Below are 24,969 nucleotides of genomic sequence, written 5' to 3'. Positions count from 1 at the left end.
GGTTCCAGAATTAAAGTGATAAAGGATCGCACTCTCTCTTCTTCACTCTTCCCAAACGTTTCTCTGGCAAAAACAAATACAGAAGTCACCCGTTTCACCCCAGGAAGTTCTGGCCTAGTTTTAGAAACAAAACACAAGTAAACTACAGAACCATTTACTGTATGTGCATTAAAATTTTTTTACTTTAAATTTAATTTAAATTTACATTTACATATTTAGGACTGGCTTTGTGCAAGCGAGGGCTCTTCTATTAGGAGGAACATTTCACTCCCCTAATTTTCAACTCTTACTCTCTTAAAACAATCTCATCGCCAATTTCAGCGACAGAGTTTCTAACCCATGAAAAGCTTCGTCTGTGTGTGTCATTGCTCTCCAGCCAGTTACAACGGCTGTGACTTTTCTCTTCCAGGCCTACCGAGCGGCGATGCAGACCCAGTGGAGCTGGGTCTTACAGCTGTGCCAGTGTGTGGAGCAGCACATCCAGGAAAACACCGCGTATTTCGAGGTATGTGAGGTGATGGTATTGCGATTCGGGCCAGTTTACAGAAAGTATCTCCGTGGGTATTAAGGACACGTATGTAATGTGCAGAGGAAAGAAACTGAGCTATTGTCTTTGTAGAATAATGGTATATATGTCCAAAAGGATAGATTGAAGCATTCTATTAAGGAGGAAATCCTTTAAAACCCTTCTAAAATGTCAGAAAAATCTTTATTTTATAAATGCCTTTTACAAGGAAATATTTCATTACAATGTGTCATTACAGAGAGCTCTTTTTTTTTATTCAGAAATTTTAAAATATTGGAATTTCACTCCTACTCATAAATTATTTGGATCTTAAAGTAAAACAGAACTTTATCCAGAATAGTATAGGACCAAAGCACAACACAGATACAGTCTTGAGACACTTAGCATTTACTGACAATCATCCAAATTCAGGAGTGGTTGTTTGGGTAAAGGAGGGATGTGACTATTAAGTTGTCTTGTGATTTTTAAAAAAAATTTTTAACATTTTATTTATTTTTGCGAGACACAGAGAGAGAGAGACAGAGCATGAGCAGAGTAGGGACAGAGAGAGAAGGAGACACAGACTCTGAAACAGGCTCTAGGTTCTGAGCTATCAGCCCAGAGCCCAATGTGGGGCTCGAAACCATGAACTGTGAGATCATGACCTGAGGCAAAGTTGGATGCTCAACCCACTGAGCCACCCAGGCGCCCCTGTCTTGTGATTTTATTCTCTTCTCACTGACGAGGGGTCCACAGGGCTCTAGTACTTGGACTTGGACTTGACAAGTCTGTACTTGTCTGGCATTGAATATGCTTGAACTGCCGGTTTTCATCTTTTTATAGTTTTTCAATGATGCCAAAGAAGCTACTGATTACTTGAAGAATCTCAAGGACGCCATTCAGCGCAAGTACAGCTGTGACAGATCCAGCAGCATTCACAAGCTGGAAGACCTGGTTCAGGAGTCAATGGTACTAGTGCAAGAGTCTGCGCATTCCACCAGTCATGTGAATCAGGAGTAGATTAGTATTCCGTCCTGTTGTTATGTGTGCAGAACTTCACCTTTCCTTGGTGCCATTGGTATTTCCACTTCATTCAATCAGGCATTTCAACATTGAAGTGTTTTTTTATGTGATTGCCTTGATTTTTAAAATACATGTTTTGATGGTCTTCTCTGTGAGTGTGTGTGCGCGTGTGTGTGTTTAGCCATTCACTTCACAAATGACTGTAAGCACTTGGTATGGAGACACTGTTTTAAGTCCTGGAGGTGGAGCAGTGAAGAAGACGGGCAAGAATCTCCCCACTCCTGGTGTTTCCATGTGACAAGGGGAGCAGACAGGAAACATGAAAAATGAGTAAAGTACAGGCGTGCAGTGGTAAATGCTAATGAGGAAAAGCAAACCAAAAAGACAAGGGAAGAGAGCTGCAAGAGGGGGCAGGGAGGGCTTGAAGGTTTAGACCAGGTGGTCAGAGTTTGTGATGAAATTTTATTTGTGTAAAGCCCTAAAAAGAAGAGAGAGAGTATGAGTCTTTTACCTTTTCTTATCCATCTTATTTATTATTTAGGAAGAGAAAGAAGAACTTTTGCAGTATAAAAGCACAGTAGCAAGCCTGATGGGGAGAGCCAAAACAATAATTCAACTGAAGCCAAGAAATCCTGACTGTCCACTCAAAACTTCTATTCCAATCAAAGCTATCTGTGACTACAGACAAATTGAGGTACTCTAGAAATAGACCAGTTCCCAGCTTTATTCTTGTATTTTATATATTTATTTTAAAGTTTACTTATTTGAGAGAGAAGGGGAGCAGAGGAGAGGAGAGTGGGAATCCCAAGCAGAGTCCTTGCTGTCAGCACAGATCCTGACGTGGGGCTTGAACCCATGAACCGTGGGATCATGACCCAAGATGAATCAAGAAAACAAAAACAAAAAATTCTAAGATTGGTTATGATAAACGATTAGTCCATAGTGACCTCATTGGGTTATTCTTTTCTTCATTTAAAACCAGATAACCATTTACAAAGATGATGAATGTGTTTTGGCCAACAACTCTCACCGTGCGAAATGGAAGGTCATTAGCCCCACTGGGAATGAGGCTATGGTCCCGTCTGTGTGCTTCACGGTCCCTCCACCAAACAAAGAGGCAATCGACTTTGCAAACAGGTGTGTATGTGCTCGCTAAACACATAGAGCTGGGTTCGGAGACTCTCGAAAGGTTGAGGAAACAATCAATACTTTGTCAAGGCCCCTAGGATCAGAAGGATCTACAACTAGTAAACACAGAATATTTCACAAGCAGAAGGAAAAACTGTAGCATGTTTTTAGAGGAAGTGAAAAGACTTAATCAGGTGTTTGTTTTTCATATATTTCAGAATTGAGCAACAGTATCAGAATGTCCTGACTCTTTGGCATGAGTCTCACATAAACATGAAGAGTGTAGTGTCCTGGCATTATCTCATCAATGAAATTGATAGAATTCGAGCTAGCAATGTGGCTTCAGTAAGTATAAATCTACACCTCAGCTGATCTGTCCAAAAATGTGGGGCACATTATCCTCAGGGGTGGAATTTTGTGTTTGTTCCAGGATAGAACAGAGTCCAGCAGATCTGTGCTGATACTCATAATTTGTGAATATTTGTTACATACCTGCTGAATAGAAGACACTTTCAAAGAATTGGGGAAATCTGGAGATCCCATATTTCATTCAGTGCTTATTACATTTTGATAGGGAGACAGAATATAGTGTTTGGACTTACAGGAATGGCTATAATTTGATTTCTTCCTTTGATGTTTTATAATCTTGTTTTTTCTCATCTTTTAAAACTCGAAAATATTCGTTAAGAATAACATTAATTTCAAATGGTTCTCCACTGACATATACCAGGAGACCCTAATACATCGGGATCTGTACTGACAGCTCAGACTCTGGAACCCGTTTTGGATTCTGTGTCTCCCTCTCTCTCTGGCCCTCCCCTGTTCATGTTCTGTCTCTCTTAGGAGAAATTAAAAAAAAAAAAAAAGAACTGTCCTATTTAAATTTAGCTGTTAATACTATAATCACTTGATTACATGGATCATTGGTCTTCTTTAGATAAAGACAATGTTACCCGGTGAACATCAACAAGTTATGAGTAACCTGCAATCTCGTTTTGAAGACTTTCTGGAAGATAGCCAGGAATCCCAAATATTTTCAGGCTCAGATATAACACAACTGGAAAAGGAGGTTAATGTATGTAAGCAGTATTATCAAGAACTTCTTAAATCAGCAGAAAGAGGTAAAGCATGAGAATCCTTGTCTTCCCCCCTGCTCCCATGGGTGTTTAGATCAGGCTATTTTCTGTTGTCAGTGGGAATCTTGATCTTAGGAGTATTATATTACTCAGTCTATGATACGTAGACACAGAAATTAAAAGTATGTTTGAGGTAGGAAGATACAAGGAGGTCAATGGTCAATTAATTAGAAGATGCCACCCAAATAATATTATAAACTGAATTCTTAACACATCTGCTTTTTAGCATTTTCACCATTTTGTAATGTAATATTCAGAATGATCTTCTGGATTTTGAGAAGATTTAGTTATTTTTCCATGTACTGAATCTGGATTTTTTTTTTAAAAGACTCTTTTAGAGCAGTTTTAGATTCATAGTAAAATTGAGAGGAAGGTACGGAGATTTCCTATAACCCAAACTGGATTTTATGTAGGGGTTAGAGGAAAAGGTTTTATCTAGTTAACTTTGGCTAAATATAAATTTTATTCTAAACTCTTTTGATAATTGCCTAGAGAGAGAAGATTTTATTAATAATCTGTTTAAAAAAATTTAAACATTAACAAATTCTTTACCTACCTTTCATTTGTAAGGATTTTTAATTTAAAAAATCTTCAGCTAATATAATTCACATTTTTGTGATCATAAAACAGCATAATATATTTACTTTCCATGGAAAGTAAATCAGAAATTGGCAGGTATCTGGGTGGCTCATTACATTAAGTATCCGACTTTGGCTCAGGTCATGATCTCACCATTTGTGGGTTCGAGCCTTGCATTGGGCTACTGACAGCCTGGAGCCCACTTCAGATTCTGTCTCCCTCTCTCTCTACCCTTCTCTGCACTTGCACTCTGTCTCTCAAAAACAAAACATTAAAAATATAATCATAAGTTGGCACTGTTAGGGAAATTTTATTAACTGTTCATAAACTGTAATGTCTACTAGTTCAAGGTTTATATCCTTAGTTTGGGATCGTGGGGATTACTGGTAACATTAGTTTGATCAGCTATGTCCCAGTAGTAGTAAAACCACTGCATTAAAATATGAACAGCAGCATCCAGAAGACAGAAAACAGGTGTTTTCTAAACATTACATTTACTTTCACAGAGGAGCAAGAGGAATCTGTGTATAACCTCTACATCTCTGAAGTTCGAAACATTAGACTTCGGTTAGAGAGTTGTGAAGATCGGTTGATTAGACAGATCCGCACTCCACTGGAAAGAGATGATTTGCATGAAAGTGTGTTCAGAATCACTGAACAAGAGGTGAGATGTGTAAATGTGTTGGGACAGAATTAATTTAAGGTAAATTACTGTCTCAGTGACCTTCATCATCCAACTCCAGTGACTTCATATGCTCAGCTTTGCTGACTGGTCACGTTGTGAGATCTGATTATGTGTTTATGGCTTATTGTGAACCAGGATTCTGTAATTCATTTCTATATTTGTTTATATGTGACTCAGGTAGACACAGAAGTGTGTGCCCTTTCACCGGGTTTGTTATAGTAGAGGTCATTATGTTTGTTGACCACCTGCTGAATGCGGAAGCACCAAGTTAGATGTTTATGCCCAAGGGGATGGGCAGTAAGGGAATTACTGATTATAAGACTTGAATTCTGTGTCTTAGTTTCCATGATAAAGAAAAAGTAAAGAAAAGGTAGCTTTTTAAGTCATTGATTAAAATGTAAATTGTGTGTTTTTAAACTGTTTTAAGAAAGATGCCCCATTTTGAGTGATTGCCGAATACCTATGTTTATTCTCTGTTTTATAGAAACTAAAGAAAGAGCTGGAGCGACTAAAAGATGATTTGGGAACAATCACAAATAAATGTGAAGAATTTTTCAGTCAAGCAGCAACCTCTGCGTCAGTTCCCACATTACGGTCTGAGCTTGGTGTGGTCATTCAGAACATGAACCAAGTCTATTCTATGTCTTCCACTTACATAGATAAGTATGTAATCTCTGTCTTTTTATTTATTGATATATTTTTTAAGTTTATTTATTTTGAGAGATAGTCAGTGCAAGTGGGAGAGGAGCAAAGAGAGAGGAAGAGAGAGAGAATTCCAAGCTGGCTATGCACTGTCAGTGCAGAGCCCGATGTGGGGCTCAAACCAGTGAACCATGAGGTCATGATCTGAGAAGAAACCAAGAATCAGACGTCCAACCTACTGAGCCTCCCAGGCGCCTCTGTAACCTCTATCTTAATATAAATCTGCTTCATACTGCTGTCCTCTATACATACATATGCTGTTCATTAAAAACATTCATTTTTATGAATGTAAATATTCCCTTTTTTGTTTTAGTAACAAATATATTAAATATTTCCACGAATTTATTATGCTACCTATTGAAAGGAAATGTGCCTCAGAGACTAGGGCATACGTGTCGTATTCCCACATTTTGCCTGCAGTTTTAATCCCACATCTGTTCTAGCCCATAGGATTTTCCTCTCAAGTTTGGTCTAAATAAGGTTTGAAAGAAGACCGCCTTATGTTGGCATCTCTTGCAAAAAAGCATTTGCAGGGCAGGGCATGAGAGCACATGCTCACCATTAAAAAGAGAGTTAGCCGAGTGTTAATCTTAGTAGTAAATATATCAGGGCTGCAAGGTGAAGAACATGCTGAATCATGCATCGTTACAGACTGCATTATTGGAAAATAAACATTTACTAATAGGAGGCTGCTGTTGCATTCTCTTTTTTAGACTGAAAACTGTTAATTTGGTGTTAAAAAACACTCAGGCAGCAGAATCCCTTGTAAAACTCTATGAAACTAAACTCTGTGAAGAAGAAGCAGTTATAGCTGACAAGAATAATATTGAGAATCTAATAAGTACTTTAAAGGTATGTGCCTCACTTCTGGATGTTTTATAAGAACATATTTTAAAAGTATTTCACTAGCATCTAGATCTTCAAACATCAACTAGTAAATATCCTAATTTGAATATATTTATATTCATTTCATTTCGTATCTCTGTATACCATAGCTTTGTGTAAATGAGTCATTTTTAATTTGTGGAGAGTTTTTCTCATTTGAAATTTGCATCTTTTTGATAATAGCTTTTTATAGTCCATTCATGTCAGCAAAAGGAGTTAAAGTTAAAAATTAGATTATTTTTAGTAGATTTTCTTCCTAAAAGAAGTAGTTAAGACATCAAGGATGTAAGTAGAGGACTTAATTCAAGAAAGAAAGTAGGTAGGTAATTGTACTCATCTGTATTGATATTTCTATGTGTAAAGCATGCCTATAAAGTTATTACAAAGTAATGAAAAATGGTTTCATTGATTTTTAATGCAAGTATTTACTTTTAAACAATGAGATTTGCTTGCTTAATTTTATTTTATTGATATGAAAGTCTTTTAGCTTGAACTTTATAAAATTGCTTTTTTTATAGATCAAAGTGCAGTCAAATATTGATAATTTCATATAGTTCAACCTAATATATTATTTTTGTATATAGAAGATAGTCTTTCCTTTATCTTATTTTATATCAATCATTGGTACATAAATTGTAAAGTTTGGTAAACACATTGTTTACCTAGTGAGTGGTTGACACATTTTTATAATTTTCACCCATTAATGTATTTTAGCAATGGAGATCTGAAGTAGATGAAAAGAGAGAGGTTTTCCACGCATTAGAGGATGGATTGCAGAAAGCTAAAGCCGTCAGTGATGAAATGTGTAAAACCTATAAAGAGCGGGACCTTGATTCTGACTGGCACCAAGAAAAAGCGGATCAGTTAGTCGAAAGGTGGCAAAATATTCATGTTCAGATTGACAACAGGTTAGTAGCCTCTTGTGTTCGGTGTCAGCACAGATGTAAGCTTATCCTTGTATTCTTGGTAAAATCTAAAGCTACTAGGTTTTTAAAAGAAACTTGCGCAGTGAATAGTTAATTTTGCAAAGTGAAATATATATATATGTGAAATATAGATATATATGTATTCACTTCCATATATAGTTAATTTGATTAATTGCAAGGGCTCTATCTAATTATATTTCTTTTGGTTAGGGTGGACTTTAACAAGACAGTTAACTTCAAAATCAATGTTTTTCAACTGTATGTTTTTTTTAATTAAAAAAATTTTAAATGTTTATTAGAGAGAGAGTGTGAGAAAGAGAGACGGAGGGTGGGGGAGTGGCCAAGAGTGGAAGAAAGAGAGAGGGGGGAGGGAGGCGGGAGCGAGGGGGGAGGGAGAGAGACAGAGAGACAGAGAGACAGAGAGCGAGACAATCCCAAGCAGGCTCTGTACTGGCAGCAGAGAGCTGGATGAGGGGCTCAAACTCCTGAGAGGATGACCTGAGTCAAAATCAAGAATTGGATGCTTAACCATCTGAGCCACCCAGGTGCCCCTTAACTCTATGTTGTTAAAACTTTTGATGTATTCTGGCATTTGTATAGTAAATGTACTTGCCTTTTCTGAAGGAAAAAAAAAATATAGCTCTCTACATTATTACCAATGTACAGTATTCAAATAACCGAGAATTAATAAGAACACGGATCATGTGTTTGAGAGGGCTGTACGGACCAATCTGTATTAGACCTAAGAAGTGTAAAGCAATTGAAATGATCTCATGTTCATTTTAATTTAGGATACAAGAAAGTTGAAATCATTAACCCAGTGACTGAAATAAAAAAGTGAAAGGAAATGGGATGGTTTTAGGGCTCATCTTAAAGGAGATTGAATAGTGTCCTTTATCATTCATTTTAATGTTCATATTAATGCAAATTAAGTGCCTTTAGAATACAGTGCCGTTCTTGTGAAGTAAAATTATGTCCAAATGTATGTTATCTAATCTCTGTAGAATATGTGCTATGTAGATTTAAAGTAGCGTTTTTAAAATCACAGAAACTGGGGTTTTTTGTCACACAGCTCCTAGAAAGTACTCTCTGGGTCCATGTTGAGTTATCCAGTGAAATACTTGGTCATTGTTTCAAAAGTGAACTGCCATTGGATACAAGCTTTAAGTATTTAAAACATGCCAACTGATAATACTTACGGTTAAGTTTCCAAATTTCTTGATTTTTAGCTTTTAATCTATTGGGCTTGAACCTAGAAAAGTCAGAACTACTAAGCTGCACAACTCCAGGACAAAATATTTATATTCAATGTAAGCCAGTATGGAGTGAGTCCCTTGGAGATAAACCTTGAATTCTTTACACATAGCCTAGTGTTGTACTTGGTGCGTGTAGTACAGTTATTCTGTCTCTCCTCTCTACCTTCCACCCTCTTAATGGACACTGTCGGAAACTGTGACTCTCTTGTTTTTATTCTCTTAGGTTACGGGACTTAGAAGGCATTGGCAAATCACTGAAGTACTACAGAGACACTTATCACCCTTTAGATGATTGGATTCAGCAAGTTGAAACTACGCAGAGAAAGATTCAGGAAAATCAGCCTGAAAATAGTAAAACTCTAGCCACACAGTTGAATCAACAGAAGGTATGTAAAACAGTTCCTTATTCTAAGGGTGTGCCTGCATTTGGTGAGCATGACCCTTCTCTTTACTTTGTTAAAAGAAAAAAGCCAGTGACTATTTGGAGGAAGGTAAGGCGTAAATCATAAATATAAAAATCCTATAATCCAAACTTATATACATCATGTACATTGTTTCCTTGGACATCATTTTTGAAAGTGTAAAGAATAAGAAAATAGCTTGTTGGGATAGTATTCAAATTTAATCATTTACTCAGAAGTATGGTCATTTAATCATTAGTATGGAAATCTCTTTGGTACTTTGGTATCCATAATAGTTTTTCAGGATCCTAAATAAATAAAAATGGCTAGTGGCAGAAAATTAATCAGCCATGTTTGACAGAGAATTGAATTCTTTGAGATTTTTGTTCCATCTTGAGGGCACAGTAGCATCCAGCTCCACTTTGATCAGGAATAGGCGGGAGTCAAGGCCTTCAAGTCCACTTTTGGATAATCCCTGTGGAGGTCAGTAATCCTTGCTTTGGAAGTCCCCTGAGGCCAGGTCACTTATGTGGCTTAATGGAGAAGTTTGTAATTCGCCTTATTACATGTTAAGTGCAAAGGACTGAGAAGCTTTATTATTAAAGGGTATAGTTATTTCTTAGGTTCTAAGCATCTTAAGTAGTTAAGTAGTATAGAGTTCCTTGTTCTTTTTCTTTCAAACTCTATGTGTTTGCAGATGCTGGTGTCTGAAATAGAAATGAAACAGAGCAAAATGGACGAGTGTCAAAAATATGCAGAACAGTACTCAACTACAGTGAAGGTAAGAAGATTTAGTTACTTGCATCAAGTTTAGTGTTCAGGTATGTGACTCAACAAAATACTGGGGGGAAAAGCCTCTGCAAGTCATTTCACTGTGTTAAAAAATAAAAACAAAATCGTTTGAACCCTGTGACACTTACCTAAAAATTATTTGTGACACATGAGGCACATGTCAGCCTCAGGTTCATTCATTCTCTCCCAGTCACACACAAAACACCAGAATAAAAGCATAGCTCTGAAATTGGTTTCATATCATTTTGTGCATGCTTGTGTATGTTCTCTCTCTCCCTCCCTCTCTCTTTCTCTTTCTCTTTCTCTTGTTTAACATTGCTAGAATATTCCCTGGAAGAGCTTGACTTTCTTAGGAGATGAAGTTCCCATGTGTTTTGAAGCTGTTGACAATGCCTGGCTTTAGCCATCAGACCTACTGTTCTGTTGCCTATCCAGAGGAAAGAGAGGCTGAATATAACTAGCATATTGTAACTAAATGTTCCCATGCGCTTCTAAAGAGCCTTAGGAAACTTTTCTGACCACCCTAAATGTTTCTCATTTTTATTACCACCTCAGAAACATCCCAGGATTAGATAGATTCCTAAAAACGTAGTTTTGCAGTAATTTCTTAATGTTGCTCAGTGAAACTAGGTTCCATTTCTCTGTTTCAAGTCACCAAGTCACTGTAGAATGGAGCGTTAATGCTTTGCTTTAAATAATGTAATCTTATTGACTCCATTATACAGGACTATGAATTACAAACAATGACCTACCGGGCCATGGTAGATTCACAGCAAAAATCTCCCGTGAAACGCCGAAGGATGCAGAGCTCAGCAGATCTCATTATTCAAGAGGTAGTAAAAGCACAGGGGAGGAGGGAGGGTTATAAAAGAGAGAAACAATATTGAAAGAATTGTATTTATCTATTTGTACTGGCAGAATATATATAATAGGAAGTGTACCATTTTGACCATTTTTAAGGGTACAGTTCAGTGGTGCTCAGTACATTCACAGTGTTGTGCACACTTGACCACTGCCCATTTCCAGAACTGTTTCCTTGTCCAAGAAAGAAACTCTCTACCTAAAACAATGCATTCCATTAAGGGTTCTAGAAAATCTTTCAAAAAGCTTTATTTAAGATTATTAATTACAGAGAATAATAAATGTACTTCATCATTACATTTAGAGAAGAATTGTCATGTAGGCTGGTTTGCATAGCAGTAAGAAGCTCATTCATGCCTACTTATTGTGTATTTTACTGTCACAAAGGCTACTTAATGTTATAATTATTAATCAACATTCATTAAACTGATTTAGAGCCACTGGAGATTGTGTCTTTATTATTTATTTCATTATTTGCAGTTCATGGACCTGAGGACCCGATACACTGCTCTGGTCACCCTCATGACACAATATATTAAATTTGCTGGTGATTCGTTAAAGAGGCTGGAAGAGGAGGAGGTAACCATGAACAGTGAACAGCTAACTGAAAGGAACTACAATATGTTTGGGGGAAAAAAAAAGTTGACATGGTTGATAAGTTATTATTTAATTAGAAAATCACAATGATAAAGAGTAGAGGCCTAGGATTTTTTGGTCTGTTTTTAAGATTTTCTCACATAGGGAAAACACTGTTGATTTTCACTCTAAGATGCTAATATTATTAGAGTCAGTGGCTTATATGGCTCTTTTAAATTATTGACTGTTGGCAGTTTGGCAGAATTTTTTTCTTTTTTTTCCTTTTAAGAAGAAGCAGGTTTTTGTACAAAATGATATTGCTTTTTACAAACTGTGGAGTTTTTTGCTTGCTTTTATTGCTCCCAAAAACCTATAGTGAATGGTAAAAAGACTATTTAAGTACCATTCTAATTTGGAAGATTTCTGTGTTTTTATTCTACATTTACAAAATATATTTAGAAATAGAATAAGGAGTTATTGATAAAAATACATTGTCATAAAAGGGTGTTGTATCTAATTTTGAAGGGATTATGCTATCGCTTTATTATCTTAATATGCTTCCTCTGCCTAACCACAGAACAGACAAAAATAGCAGACAGAATGGTAAATTAAGTAAATTGTGAGGCATTAGCCATTTTAAATTAGACTATTGATAATTCTGAAGATGATTATACTTAGTGTCAACACTTCATATAATGAGAGAATCGAAACAGTAGTCAATGTCCAACAGATGTTACTTCTTATTTTCTACTATTTTAGTCTGTTCAGGGTTAGCAGTTCACTAACATAGCTAATTGCAAGTCTTTATAACTAGATTCCTTTGCACTTGAAAAGGAGAACCAGAATATTGAGGACCATTCAAATAATCGGTATATACATCTCTCATCTGTGAAAGAACATCTATAATTTTTTCTCCCTTTTTAGTTTTTGAGAGATATGATTTCATTTAAAATGATATATAGATCTATTAGATTGTATATTTAGCAGTTAAATATAAGTTCTTTTCTTAATAGTGTATATCTGATTTGCACATATATGAGCCACTTTGCTCAGTTTATCTGATGAGGTATAATAGTAGAAGTTGATAGAACCAAAATATATTTCAGAAATCCTGAAATAGTATACAAATTTGGCTTGTCATCCTTTGAAATGTAAAAGATTTATATTGGATCGAAAGTCAAAACACTATAGTTTACGGAGGACCGTGCAGGGACTGTAACTCAAAATAGATAGAAAACATTCCTAACTAAAAGTGCACCATGAAAGGATCATATTAATGGAATGTCTTATAAAAGATACATAGCTTGGTTTTCAGACCCAGGAAACAGTCTGCAAAGACTTACATTGGATGTCTTGGTCTGAGAGCAGACTTTTTTAATAAGAAACATAAAATCAAAGAGGGATACAAGTTAACCTCAAAAAATAAGACCAAATTAGAAAAATGTTAGTAGAGGATAATGGATATTAGATGGCTAAAGATTTTCTCATCTGTGTTGAGAGAAAAACCTAACCTCAGAACATGACAGAAGAAAAAAACAGCTCAAAAGCTCTTAGCAACAGCTAAGTTTTAAAGAAGTTTGATAAGGAATTGAGAAAAAAAGCCCAATAAGAAATCATCTCAAAAAAATACTGAAATTTTGATATTCAAGCAGATAATATGTGTCAGTGTCACCAGGAGTTGATTCTGATAACAAAATAAAATAGATCACTGATTATCGCAGGTTGTGATGAGATCTGTTTTTATATGAATTTTTATTATGAGAAACCATATTTAGGTTAGCAAAGGAAACAACTGATATTCTTGTCAAAATTATTGGGGATAAAAAAATTGAAAGAAGTGGTATAAGATGTATGGTCTATGATGTAAATTAAATTCTTAAAATTCATCAAAGCTTCTCAAAGAAAAAAAAAATCTGCTACCTAGAATGATTTCTCTACTCTTGTTTAAATTATTTCTAATTATGATAATTTTGAATTGGTGATATGAAACTAACAGTCTTATGGTTACTAATAAAGAGAAATTAAATTGGAATTATATACTAGCCCTTATCATGTAGTCCTGTAGTCAATGTAGAATGTATTCCTCCTAGCTGAGACTGATTCTAATATCAACTGAAAAAAAATTTTTTTTATTCCTATGCATCAGAGCTGACTCCCTTATTACATTTTTAAAAGCATTTGTATTTAACAAATATCTTTATATTTATGAAGTATCTAAAGGTACTTGTCAAGGTGGATTCATATGAGACATGTCATTAGCAACAACAACAACAAAATCTGTGAGTATATGAAGCACATCTTTTCTAAGGCCCCCAGGGACTATAGCTGCCTTTGCATTAGCAACTCTGGTTATTATAACTGTCATAATCCAGCAAGTATAAACAACTGAGGAATTCAACTTTAGAAATGACAGGTTTTTACATAATTTTCCTCCTTCCCCATGTTAGGTATTATTTCTTGATTTGACTCTTTAAAGTATACCAGAATTTTTTCTTTCCTTAACCATAAAACAGAGAGATGTAAATATCATTTTCAATTTCCATTGGGCTACATATTGAAAACTAAATTTTTAATTGTCGTTCGGTTCCTTTATGTTCTTAGCTTGTAGGACTGAGTTGTGAGTGAAAGCAGAAAGGGCGCCATTCTGAGTTTTACTTCCCACTTTGTCACTCACCCGTTGTGCGAGTTTTCAAAAGTATTTGACCTCTCTGCACCTCAGTGTCCTCATCTGTAAAAGGTTGTGGTCATGCTGTATGTTTTGTAAGGTCCCTTCTTCCTTGCTGTAAAATCTCGAGCCTAGGTAATTTTTAATACAAAATTAGTCTTGCGAGACAAAAAAAAAAGGTTCTTTGGTTTAGCAAATCTGACATGAAGGGTTTTTTGTTTTTGTTTTTGCTTATGCTTTTCTTTTGCCGACTTTCTGAAGCTTCCTCTCAAGAAGGTGATGGTGATGGTGATGGTGGTGGTGGTGATAGTGCTTGTTCCGCATTTTGTTTCCCTTGTTTTTATAAGTACTTTTTTGAGCATTGCTTCAGATTTTTACAGATAAATTTGAATAGAACACTTTGACACTTTTAAACATCTCTTGTAGATTAAAAAGTATAAGGAGACTTCTGAACATGGGGCATATTCAGATCTGCTTCAGCGTCAGAAGGCAACAATGATTGAGAATAGCAAACTTACGGGAAAGATAAGTGAACTGGAGAGAATGGTAGCTGAACTAAAGAAACAAAAGTCTCGAGCAGAGGAAGAACTTCCAAAGGTCAAGGAGGCTGCGGAAAATGAATTGAGAAAGCAGCAGCGAAATGTAGAAGACATTGCTCTGCAGAAAATCAGGGCCGAGAGTGAGGCCAAGCAGTACCGCAGGGAGCTGGAGACCATTGTGAGGGAGAAGGAGGCTGCAGAACGGGAGCTGGAGCGGGTGCGAAGGCTCACCCTGGAGGCCGAGGCCAAGAGGGCGGCAGTGGAGGAAAATCTCCTGAACTTCCGGAACCAGTTAGAGGAGAACACCTTCACAAGGAGAACCCTGGAAGATCATCTGAAAAGAAAAGATTCAAGTCTCAATGACCTGGAACAACAAAAAAATAAGTTGATGGAAGAATTGAGAAAAAAGAGAGACAATGAGGAAGAACTCTTGAAGCTGATAAAGCAGATGGAAAAAGACCTAATATTTCAAAAGCAGATAGCAGAGGAACAGTTGAAAGAAAAGCAGAAAATTGAGCTGGAAGCGAGAAGAAAGATAACTGAAATTCAGTATTCATGTAGAGAAAGTACGTCGCCTGCCAGTGCGGTTGCACAGGCTGCGCCCTACAGGGGGACAACAGACAGACAGAAAACAGAAGAACTCAAACAGCAGGTGGATGAGTTGACTGTCGCCAATAGAAAGGCTGAAAAAGACATGAGAGAGCTGAAGTATGAACTTAATGCCCTTCAGCTTGAAAAAACTTCCTCTGAGGAAAAGGCTCGTTTGCTAAAAGAAAAACTGGTTGAAACAAATAATACGCTCAAGTGCCTTAAGTTAGAGTTGGAAAGGAAGGATCAGGTGGAGGAAGGGTATTCTCAGCAGCTCAGAGAACTGAGCAGGCAGTTGAACCAAACCACAGACAAAGCAGAAGAAGTCATGCAAGAGGCTAATGATCTTAAGAAAATCAAGCACAATTATGAACTGGAATTAGAATCTCTTCAGCAGGAAAAAGGGAAACTGCAAAGGGAAGTAGACAGGATCACTAGGGCCCGTGCTATAGCCGAGAGAGATATTCAGCATTTAAATTCACAAGTGAATTCTTTTCAGGCTGAGAAGGAATCCTCTAATGAAAGAGTACGATTCTGCCAGAGAAAGTCAGATCATCTAAAAGAACAGTTTGAGAAGAGCCATGCACAGTTGCTTCAAAACATTCAAGCTGAGAAAGAAAATAATGATAAAATCCAGAAGCTTAATGAAGAATTGAAGAAAAGTAATGAATGTGCAGAAATGCTAAAACAAAAGGTCGATGAGCTCACCAGGCAGAATAACGAAACCAAGTTAATGATGCAGAGAATTCAGGCTGAATCGGCGAACGTGGTTTTAGAGAAACAAGCTATCCAGCAAAGATGTGAGGCCCTAAAAATTCAGGCGGATGGTTTTAAAGATCAGCTACGCAACACAAACGAGCACTTGCATAAGCAGACAAAAACAGAACAGGATTTCCATAGAAAAATTAAATGCCTCGAAGACGACCTGGCCAAAAGTCAAAATTTAGTCAGTGAGTTTAAGCAGAAGTGTGACCAGCAGAACATTATCATCCAGAATACTGAGAAGGAGGTTAGAAACCTGAGTGCAGAGCTGACTGCTTCCCAAGAGGAGAAGCGGCGAGGGGAGCAGAGGGCACAGCTGCAGCAGGCTCAGGTGCAGGAGTTAAACAACAGGTTGAAAAAGGTACAAGACGAACTGCACTTAAAGACCATCGAGGAGCAGATGACCCACAGAAAGATGCTTCTGTTTCAGGAGGAATCTGACAAGTTCAAACGCTCGGCAGAGGAGTTCCGGAAGAAGATGGAAAAGTTAATGGACTCCAAAGTTATCACCGAAAATGATATCTCGGGCATCCAGCTTGACTTTGTGTCTCTTCAGCGAGAAAACTGCAGGGCTCAAGAGAATGCTAAGCTGTGTGAGACAAATATTATAGAACTTGAAAGACAGCTTCAGCAATATCGTGAGCAAATGCAACGAGGGCAGAATGTGGAAGCAAATCACTACCAGACGTGTCGGAAACTTGAAGATGAGCTGGTAGCCCAGAAGCGTGAAGTTGAACGCCTGAAGCAAAAGATGGATCAACAGATAAAGGAACATGAGCATCAGTTAGTTTTGCTCCAGTGTGAAATCCGAAAAAAGAACCCAGCCAAAGACCGTACCTTCAAACCGGATTTTGAGATGGCGGTACAAGAATGTCAGCACACTGGAGACTTGTCCTCCAGGAACCCAGGGCAGCTTCGCTCGGCGACCAGATCTCCTCTGCCGAGAAGGACGCAAGAATCACAGCAGTCAGAAGAAAAATGGCAACATCGGGTTGTCGAGCAAATACCAAAGGAAGTCCAGTTCTGGCCGTCAGGGGCTCCGCTTGAGAAAGAGAAAAGCCAGCAGTGTTACTCTGAGTATTTTTCTCAGACAAGCACTGAATTACAGATAACTTTTGATGAAGCAAACCCTATTACAAAACTATCAGAAATTGAGAAGATAAGAGATCAAACTCTGTACAATTCCAGGCCACCAGTTAGGTATCAGGATGACAAATGTGAAGTGGACCTGGCGAAGCTTTTGGCTCCTTTGGAGGTATACTCTGGACTCTGAGAGCTTATCAGCTACCCCATATCAAGTTTCTTCTCTTGTTTCCTTTCTCTGCTAGACTAAATTTTTTAATATCATTGAGTGAGATAGGCTTTTTGTAGTTCTGGCAGAAAATAATGCTATCATTTTCTAGTGATTGACTTGAATCTTTAGTACAAATTATCATTCTTTAAGTTTTAAATGAGATCAAATACACACATGTAATAGTTATATTATGACACCTATGGTATTAGATTCTGATGAACATTTTTTTTAATGTTTATTTTGAGAGACAGAGACCAAGCACACATGTTCATGAACAGGGGATGGGCAGAGAGAGAGGGAGAGAGAGAATCTCAAGTGCACTTCACGCTATCAGCACAGAGCCCAACTTAGGGCTCAGTATTAAGAACCATGAGGTCATGATCCAAAACCAAGAGTTGGATGCTTTAACCGACTGAGTCACCCAGATGCCCCCCACCCCCCAATTTTTTTTAAGCTTGAAAAACCAAGTAGTTCACTTTAATCTCTGTTTCTGGAGACAATTTCCTTAATATTTTTATTTTTAACTAATCTCTGTACCCAATATGGGTCTCAAACTTAAAATCCCATAATCAAGAGTCACACACTCTACTGACTAAGCCAGCCAGGTGTCCCTAAACATACCATTTTAATATCTTGTCATCCAAGTAAACCTCATACTCTCAAACTAATATTACTTGTCCCTGAACCCTCATTGTTTTGAAAATTTTCTTCTCTTTACTTATTTTTGTTATTGTAGGAAGTTTGTTTGGAATAAGGATGGGTAAAGTGACCTTACGTTCTTTAGATGGCTTTTAACATCTCCTGAATTCCTGTTACAGATAGCTAAGAGCAAGCAGTGTGATATGCACACAGAAGTCACCACATTAAAACAAGAAAAGAACCCAGGTCCCAGTGCTGAAGAATGGATGCTGGAAGGGTGCAGAGCATCCGGTGGACTCCAGAGAGATTTTATTAAGAAAGGCTCAGAACGAGAGACCTCCCAGAATTTGGATGGCGATTACACATGTTCAGTTAGGGACGATGAGTTTAAATTCCAAGGTCTCCGGCGCACCGTGACTGCCAGGCAGTTGGTTGAAGCTAAGCTTCTGGACGTGAAAACAGTAGAGCAGCTGCGACTTGGTCTCAAGACTGTTGGCGAAGTTCAGAAAACTCTTAGCAAGTTTTTGACGAGAGCCACCTCAATTGCAGGGCTTTATCTAGAATCCACAAAAGAAAAGATTTCGTTTGCCTCGGCAGCCAAGAAAATCATAATAGACAAAATGATAGCTGTAGCATTTTTAGAAGCACAGGCCGCAACAGGTTTTATAATTGATCCCATTTCAGGTCAGACGTACTCTGTTGAAGATGCGATCCTTGAAGGAGTTATTGACCCCGAATTCAAAATTAGACTCCTTGAGGCAGAGAAGGCAGCCCTGGGGTATTCATATTCTTCTAAGACATTGTCAGTGTTCCAAGCTATGGAAAATAGAATGCTTGACAGACAAAAAGGTAAACATATATTGGAGGCCCAGATTGCCAGTGGGGGCGTCATTGACCCTGTGCGAGGCATCCGCGTTCCTCCAGAAGTTGCCGTGCAGCAGGGCTTATTAAATAATGCCATACTGCAGTTCTTACATGAGCCATCTAGCAACACGAGAGTTTTTCCTAATCCCAATAACAAGCAAGCTCTCTATTACTCAGAACTACTGCGGATGTGTGTGTTTGATGTAGATTGCCAGTGCTTTCTGTTTCCATTTGGGGAGAGGAACATCTCCAATCTCAATGTAGGGAAGACCCACAGGATTTCTGTAGTAGATACTAAAACAGGAGCAGAGCTGACGGCACACGAGGCTTTCCAGAGAAACCTCATTGACAGAAGTACGTATCTTGAGCTCTCAGGCCAGCAGTATCAGTGGAAGGAAGCCACGTTTTTTGAATCTTATGGGCGTCCTTCTCACATGCTGACTGATACTAAAACAGGATTGCAGTTCAATATCGACGAGGCTATCGAGCAGGGAACAGTTGACCAAGCCTTGGTCAAAAAGTACCAGGAAGGGCTCATCACACTTACAGAACTTGCCGATTCCTTGCTGAGCCGACTGGTTCCCAAGAAGGATTTGCACAGTCCTATTGCGGGGTACTGGCTGACCACCAGTGGGGAAAGGATCTCTGTCCTAAAGGCCTCCCGCAGAAATTTGATTGACCGGATTACTGCCCTCAGATGCCTTGAAGCCCAAGTCAGTACAGGGGGCATAATTGATCCTCTCACTGGCAAAAAGTACCGCGTGGCAGAAGCTTTGCACAGAGGCCTTGTTGATGAGGGGTTTGCCCAGCAGCTGCGACAGTGTGACTTAGTAATCACAGGGATCAGCCACCCCGTCACTAACAAAGTGATGTCAGTGGTGGAGGCTGTGAATGCAAATATCATAAGTAAGGAAATGGGAATCAGATGTTTGGAATTCCAGTACTTGACCGGGGGGCTGATCGAGCCCCAGGTTCATTCCCGGCTGTCCCTAGAAGAGGCTCTGCAAGTTGGTATCATAGATGTTTTCATTGCTACGAAACTCAAAGATCAAAAGTCCCATGTCAGAAATATAATATGCCCTCAAACAAAAAGAAAGTTGACATACAAAGAAGCTTTAGAAAAAGCTGATTTTGATTTCCACACAGGACTTAAACTCTTAGAAGTATCTGAACCTTTGATGACAGGAATTTCTAGCCTTTACTATTCTTCGTAATAGCACATTTAAATAACTGTGCACAGGGGTGATGCTGTCCAGAGATACCATTTATTTAACTGGTATCAGTCAAATAGACAGCATGTTATTTATTTATTTAACTGGTATCAGTTAAATAGCAGTTAAATAGCAACTATGTCACATATTCAAAGCATGTTTATTTCTTGAGGGATGGAAATAGCTGACTGTTCAGAAGAGAGAATAATCTTTAAATTGAAAGTCACAAAAATTTACTCTCCTTCAAAATGATTTCCTTTAGCTTTTAGGTTAGATTTTTTTTAAAAATCTTGCCTTACCCCTGCCTCCCAAAAAAGGTATTTTATCTAGAATATGGGGTAAACTTGATGAACTCCAGCAAGTTCATAGCCTCTATTCCTCATCACTGAATAGATCTAGCCTGAGATTAAGGCTCCCATTTATTAAATGGTCATTACACTCATTGAAAGAGCACCTCAGAAAGCACCATGGCATCAAAGAGTTGTAAATTTGTTCCCACATCCCTGAGGATATAGTATTTCAGAGGGCCTTGCAAAGTGAAACCGTTTTTAATTTTTCTATACATTGTAACTTTCTTTACATACTAAATGTTTATGACAATCTCCCATTTCCAGGTGGACTCTAATTAAAAGCGGCATTATTGTGTGTTGAAAGAAGGGGAAAGATTTTTGTTCATTCCGTGTATTTTTCATATGTATGTACACATTCATGCCTTTCTCAGGTTTCAGTTATTTCATACTTTTCTGTCAAGACAATTATGATTGTAATGCTAATGCAAAGGCAGCAGCAATTCAAAGATCTTCTAGTGCTTCATGAATAAAATCAAGTTTATTTGTCATTGATAGACCAGCTGGGAGTTTAGACTGATGATTATAGAATGTCACAGCTTCCTTTGCTACCATAAACATTTTGGAAGTACATCTGTTATGTGATGTGATAAAACAGGGTTAAGTGAATGAATAAAATACTCCGTAACCTGTGTGTGATGAAAAAATATTTCTACATTCTTGTTTTCTGTGGAGAGGGGAGTTTCATAGCTCAATCATTTATTGGAATATATCTTTCTTTTTTTTTAACTACTCACACTTGTCAGAAGTCACTCGAAGAAGAAAAGAAAGAGCATGTTGAGAAAGCCAAAGAATTACAGAAATGGGTATCAAATATCACCAAGACATTGAGAGATGATGAGAAGGCTGGAAAATCTCCCTTCTCTAAGCAAAAGGTATTCACTGAGGTTCTGGTTTAATAATAATAATAGTGAGTAGAATTTACTGAGTTGACGTGGCCAACCTAAAAAAAGTACTTTAGTTGTTCACCTTAATTTTCCCCATTTTTATAGGCAATTATAATGAGGGCCAGAGAGGTTAAGTAACTTGCCCAAGGAATCACAGTATGTAGCAGAAGAGATGTCTCTGATTCCAAAGCTTGAACTATGTCTTACTATTAGTGCTTCTCCTAATGGTTAGATCTGTCTCTCAGTTATAGTGAAGAGAGTTGCTAAGGAGCAGAATCATCCTATTTTGTGCCAAGAGTAAATCCTTGTACTCCTTATCATAAAGATATGGTCTCATTCTACAAAGGTCAACAAAAAGGTTCAGCAACAACAGAGATACAAATTAAGGTAGCAACATTTTTGAGGATTTAATTTAGTTGTGCTTTGTATTTTACAAAGGAGTGTTCTCTAGTCAATCACCAGAAATTCTAGATTCTTTCTTGTACCTAAAAGAATCTGAGGATGTGGGCTGTGTTCTGTTCCCCAGCTGCTAGGCATTAGTTGGAGAACTGCAGCTCATGAGACGGTAGTGCTCTGTGATGTCCATTGGATGGTGCCACTTGAGGCTCTCAGGGCTTCGATAGCTAAAGTCCAGTGTTGATGCTGCTGGTGTTGGCACTGGAATTGAGGCTGTATTAAAAAAAAAAAAAAAAACAACTTCATCACTTCTTAGCCTTTTGGCTAAGATCAAAGTAAAAAAAAGTTTCCATGAAGTTAAGCGGCATTTTTCTCAACTTGTTCTCCTTTTACTGCCTGACCCTAGAAAATTATGGGGCTATCATTAGCTTCCTCTTCTAGCCTTGCATCAGTGTTTCAGTGTTCATTTGTCATCAGTTGAAACAGACATTACTGACATAATTCAATAGGAGAAAACTTCAGTGTCTTGTCTGATTTTGTCTATGATATGAGGGCAGTTACAACTTACCTGGGGTTTCCCCCTTAGAGAAGTATACAGACTGAAGTATATAGTTGGATTAGTAGTCAACCGAAATAAAGCCATATTAGCTCATAGTCTTACATACTGTATTTCATACTAGTGTGGAAGAAATTAGAAGTTGGCAACCAATTACATTTGGTGTTTGAAACCCCAAACCTTCAAAGCAACTTTATATAAATTCTTAGTTTAAAATATCTTCTCCTCCTTTTCCCTCCTAGCAGATAGGGGAAGAACTAAAATATGAAAATAAACCTTAACAATGATTTCTTGGGAGAACAAGCTTCTTTTGAGAAATATGGATGATAAACCTTGGTATTTTCTCATTCTGCAGTTTTCAATTTCCCAAACCTTACTAAATTTGTTTTAGACCTAGACCTAGTAGACAGATACTTTTAAATGCAGATCATGCCCTAAATCATACATCTCTAATAAAGATTCCCTCTCTGTCAAGTGAAATTTAAAGAAATTTGATGTGGATAATAAATGTGTGTATTAAAAATCACTATGGCCTCGTGATTACCTGTAATCATGAAAAATAGACTTTCAGTTGACTCTGTTCTGAATAGAGTGCATTGGGAGAAAATAGACTTTTCATTTGCCCATCATTTCCAATCATTTCTGCTCATTTAAAAGAATGGCTGTTCATTTCTGAAATAAAGTATTCAGAAGTAATACACTGTGTGACTGAGGGAAAATGTTACAACCTCTTGCTTTTCTTCAAACAGATAAATTTGATTCCTCTGTCACAGATGACTGTTGCAAATTTCAGAAATCAAAAATATTTAATCTTGGTCTGCAGATGAATGCTTTCACCATAATTTTTTCAAAAGGAGCAGGGTATACAGGAGCATGGGGAAAAGAAGAGTCTTGTTTGGAGTAGTGTTTCGCATTCATGCATCTTTTTGATGCAAGGATGACGTTGGGCCAGTGAAGATCCTTTGGCCACCTGGGATGTTAAGGCAACCTTTATTCACTTTAGGTTGTAATGAATGCGAGAACCCTATAATGTAGTAGTAGTAGTATTGCCCCGTGAAAATGACGTTACAGTTAGAGAGAGACTTTCCTTAATTGGCATTCTAAATAAAGTACTCTTCTTATTCAAGCCTGTTACACTGATTTTCACTGATTGGTTAGTGGTTTGGGCCACCCAGAAAGTAGACCCATCATTTGGATCTTAATTAAAATGTGATTAATTTTTAAAAATTACTCTTGTCTTGTCTTGATGAGGGGAGAGTTTGAGTATGTTTTCCTAACCTTGCAGATTTCCAGTGAAGAAATATCAACCAAGAAGGAACAGTTATCTGAAGCACTACAAACCATGCAGCTGTTTTTGGCAAAACATGGAGACAAGTATGTTGGTTTTTACTAGTTCTTTTAGTCAAAAGAGAGAAGTGGTCTTAATGTTCAACAAAGCAAAAACTGGTAAATTTTAATTGAGCTTTAAAAAATGGAAGTAAATTAGAAATTCATCTAATATAATAACATACAACTATAAACTTAGCAATTTAATTGTTACTTTTAGTCACTTCTGGTGTTTACCAAAACCCTGAAATGTACCTATTCTCATATATTACTGAAAAGAAAATCAGGGAGATTAAAGATCAGTAGTTAGTGAGCAGTAAAGGTTCCAAGACAAGAGTAATTCTAAGTAGTATTCTCTGTGACTTTACTTTTCGGAAAATATGTGTGAATATATTTTCACTTTCTTTGCTGAGACTTGCAGCAACATGATTTCTCATAGTTTGGTTCTACTTTTTCCAACAAGTCATTTCATCTGTTTCAGCTAGTGCCTCAGGCAGGGAAGAAATCTACCCTTCTCTTAAATCCTTTTTGGGGCTATCCCAGTATCTTTCCACAATGACTTGTATTGTATGTTAGAGAATCAGGTTAATCTCCTTGTAAATTTTTTATCTTTACTCATGCTTCAGCTTGAACCAGTTTCATCTTGAGTAATGGTATCTCTCTGTCCCATTTCCATGTTGGAACTAACAGGAGGGTCTTTCCCTCTGTCGGATAACAGTAATTGTTGTTTTAGAAATGTGTGTATGTCGAGAAGTGCTGATCTGTGAATTCATATCCTTTCCTCCAGTCTGTATCTCAGGCAAGAGGAGGATCCTGGATGTGTAAGCGCCATCCTCAATTTCCACACACAGTCATTCTGAGACTTGAGCAATCTGTATCTGAGAGTTTATTTCATTTTATGACCATGTGCTTATTTAGAAAAGTGTTCTACTTTGCAAAATCTTTGAGCCTAATATGTCATCTTCATCACTTGAAGTTTTGCATTCCTCTTCATACTCCTGGTTATTTTAGAATGACCGATGAAGAAAGAAATGAATTGGAAAAACAAGTGAAATCTCTTCAAGAAAGTTATAATTCATTCTTCAGTGAATCTCTGAAACAACTACAAGAATCACAAACCATAGATACAAAGGTAGAGGAGAAGGTAATATAATTTATTTAAAACATGATGCTGTTTCAAGATTCTTAGCTTTACTGCATGGTTGTAGACATATATGTCACTGAGGAGGAAATGACCTTGAATTTGCTTATATGGAAAAAACATAGATGGAGTTTATCTAACTATTTAGAGATTTCAGTGTTGTGTATTAAATCCAGTCCTACACTTGCCGCCATCAGTTTCTGTGACATCTTAATCTCTGCCTTGCATGGTAAAAGAAAAGAATCATTCATTTTTCTAACTCTTCTCTTTAAAAGCCATTCTTCTACTGCTATATTAGG

At 37.4% G+C, this 24,969-nt stretch overlaps 1 protein-coding gene and 1 long non-coding RNA gene across 9 annotated transcripts in view; one reads left to right on the top strand and one right to left on the bottom strand.

Moving 5' to 3' along the window:
• The window catches only part of DST (dystonin), a 489,005-nt gene that overhangs the window by 323,602 nt on the left and 140,434 nt on the right, over positions 1-24,969 (top strand). For all 7 annotated transcript variants that reach the window (XM_029945269.1, XM_029945267.1, XM_029945266.1 and 4 more), the window contains 17 exons: positions 410-505; positions 1,349-1,474; positions 2,070-2,222; positions 2,511-2,665; positions 2,875-3,001; positions 3,594-3,777; positions 4,878-5,035; positions 5,541-5,719; positions 6,472-6,610; positions 7,358-7,551; positions 9,049-9,211; positions 9,924-10,007; positions 10,744-10,851; positions 11,360-11,458; positions 21,111-21,239; positions 23,489-23,577; positions 24,541-24,673. In XM_029945269.1, coding sequence (XP_029801129.1) covers positions 410-505; positions 1,349-1,474; positions 2,070-2,222; positions 2,511-2,665; positions 2,875-3,001; positions 3,594-3,777; positions 4,878-5,035; positions 5,541-5,719; positions 6,472-6,610; positions 7,358-7,551; positions 9,049-9,211; positions 9,924-10,007; positions 10,744-10,851; positions 11,360-11,458; positions 21,111-21,239; positions 23,489-23,577; positions 24,541-24,673 — 2,316 coding nt within the window. The remainder of the gene's footprint in view (positions 1-409; positions 506-1,348; positions 1,475-2,069; positions 2,223-2,510; positions 2,666-2,874; positions 3,002-3,593; positions 3,778-4,877; positions 5,036-5,540; positions 5,720-6,471; positions 6,611-7,357; positions 7,552-9,048; positions 9,212-9,923; positions 10,008-10,743; positions 10,852-11,359; positions 11,459-21,110; positions 21,240-23,488; positions 23,578-24,540; positions 24,674-24,969) is intronic.
• Positions 21,634-24,969, bottom strand: part of LOC115296792 — a 35,586-nt gene continuing 32,250 nt past the window's right edge. For both annotated transcript variants that reach the window (XR_003911052.1, XR_003911051.1), the window contains exon 5: positions 21,634-21,920. This is a non-coding gene — a long non-coding RNA (uncharacterized LOC115296792). The remainder of the gene's footprint in view (positions 21,921-24,969) is intronic.

Source organism: Suricata suricatta, chromosome 7 (genome assembly GCF_006229205.1).
Source record: "Suricata suricatta isolate VVHF042 chromosome 7, meerkat_22Aug2017_6uvM2_HiC, whole genome shotgun sequence".
Taxonomy (NCBI): Eukaryota; Metazoa; Chordata; class Mammalia; order Carnivora; family Herpestidae; genus Suricata; species Suricata suricatta.
Note: the sequence above shows the minus strand (reverse complement) of the source record. Positions and strands in the feature narration are given on the sequence as shown.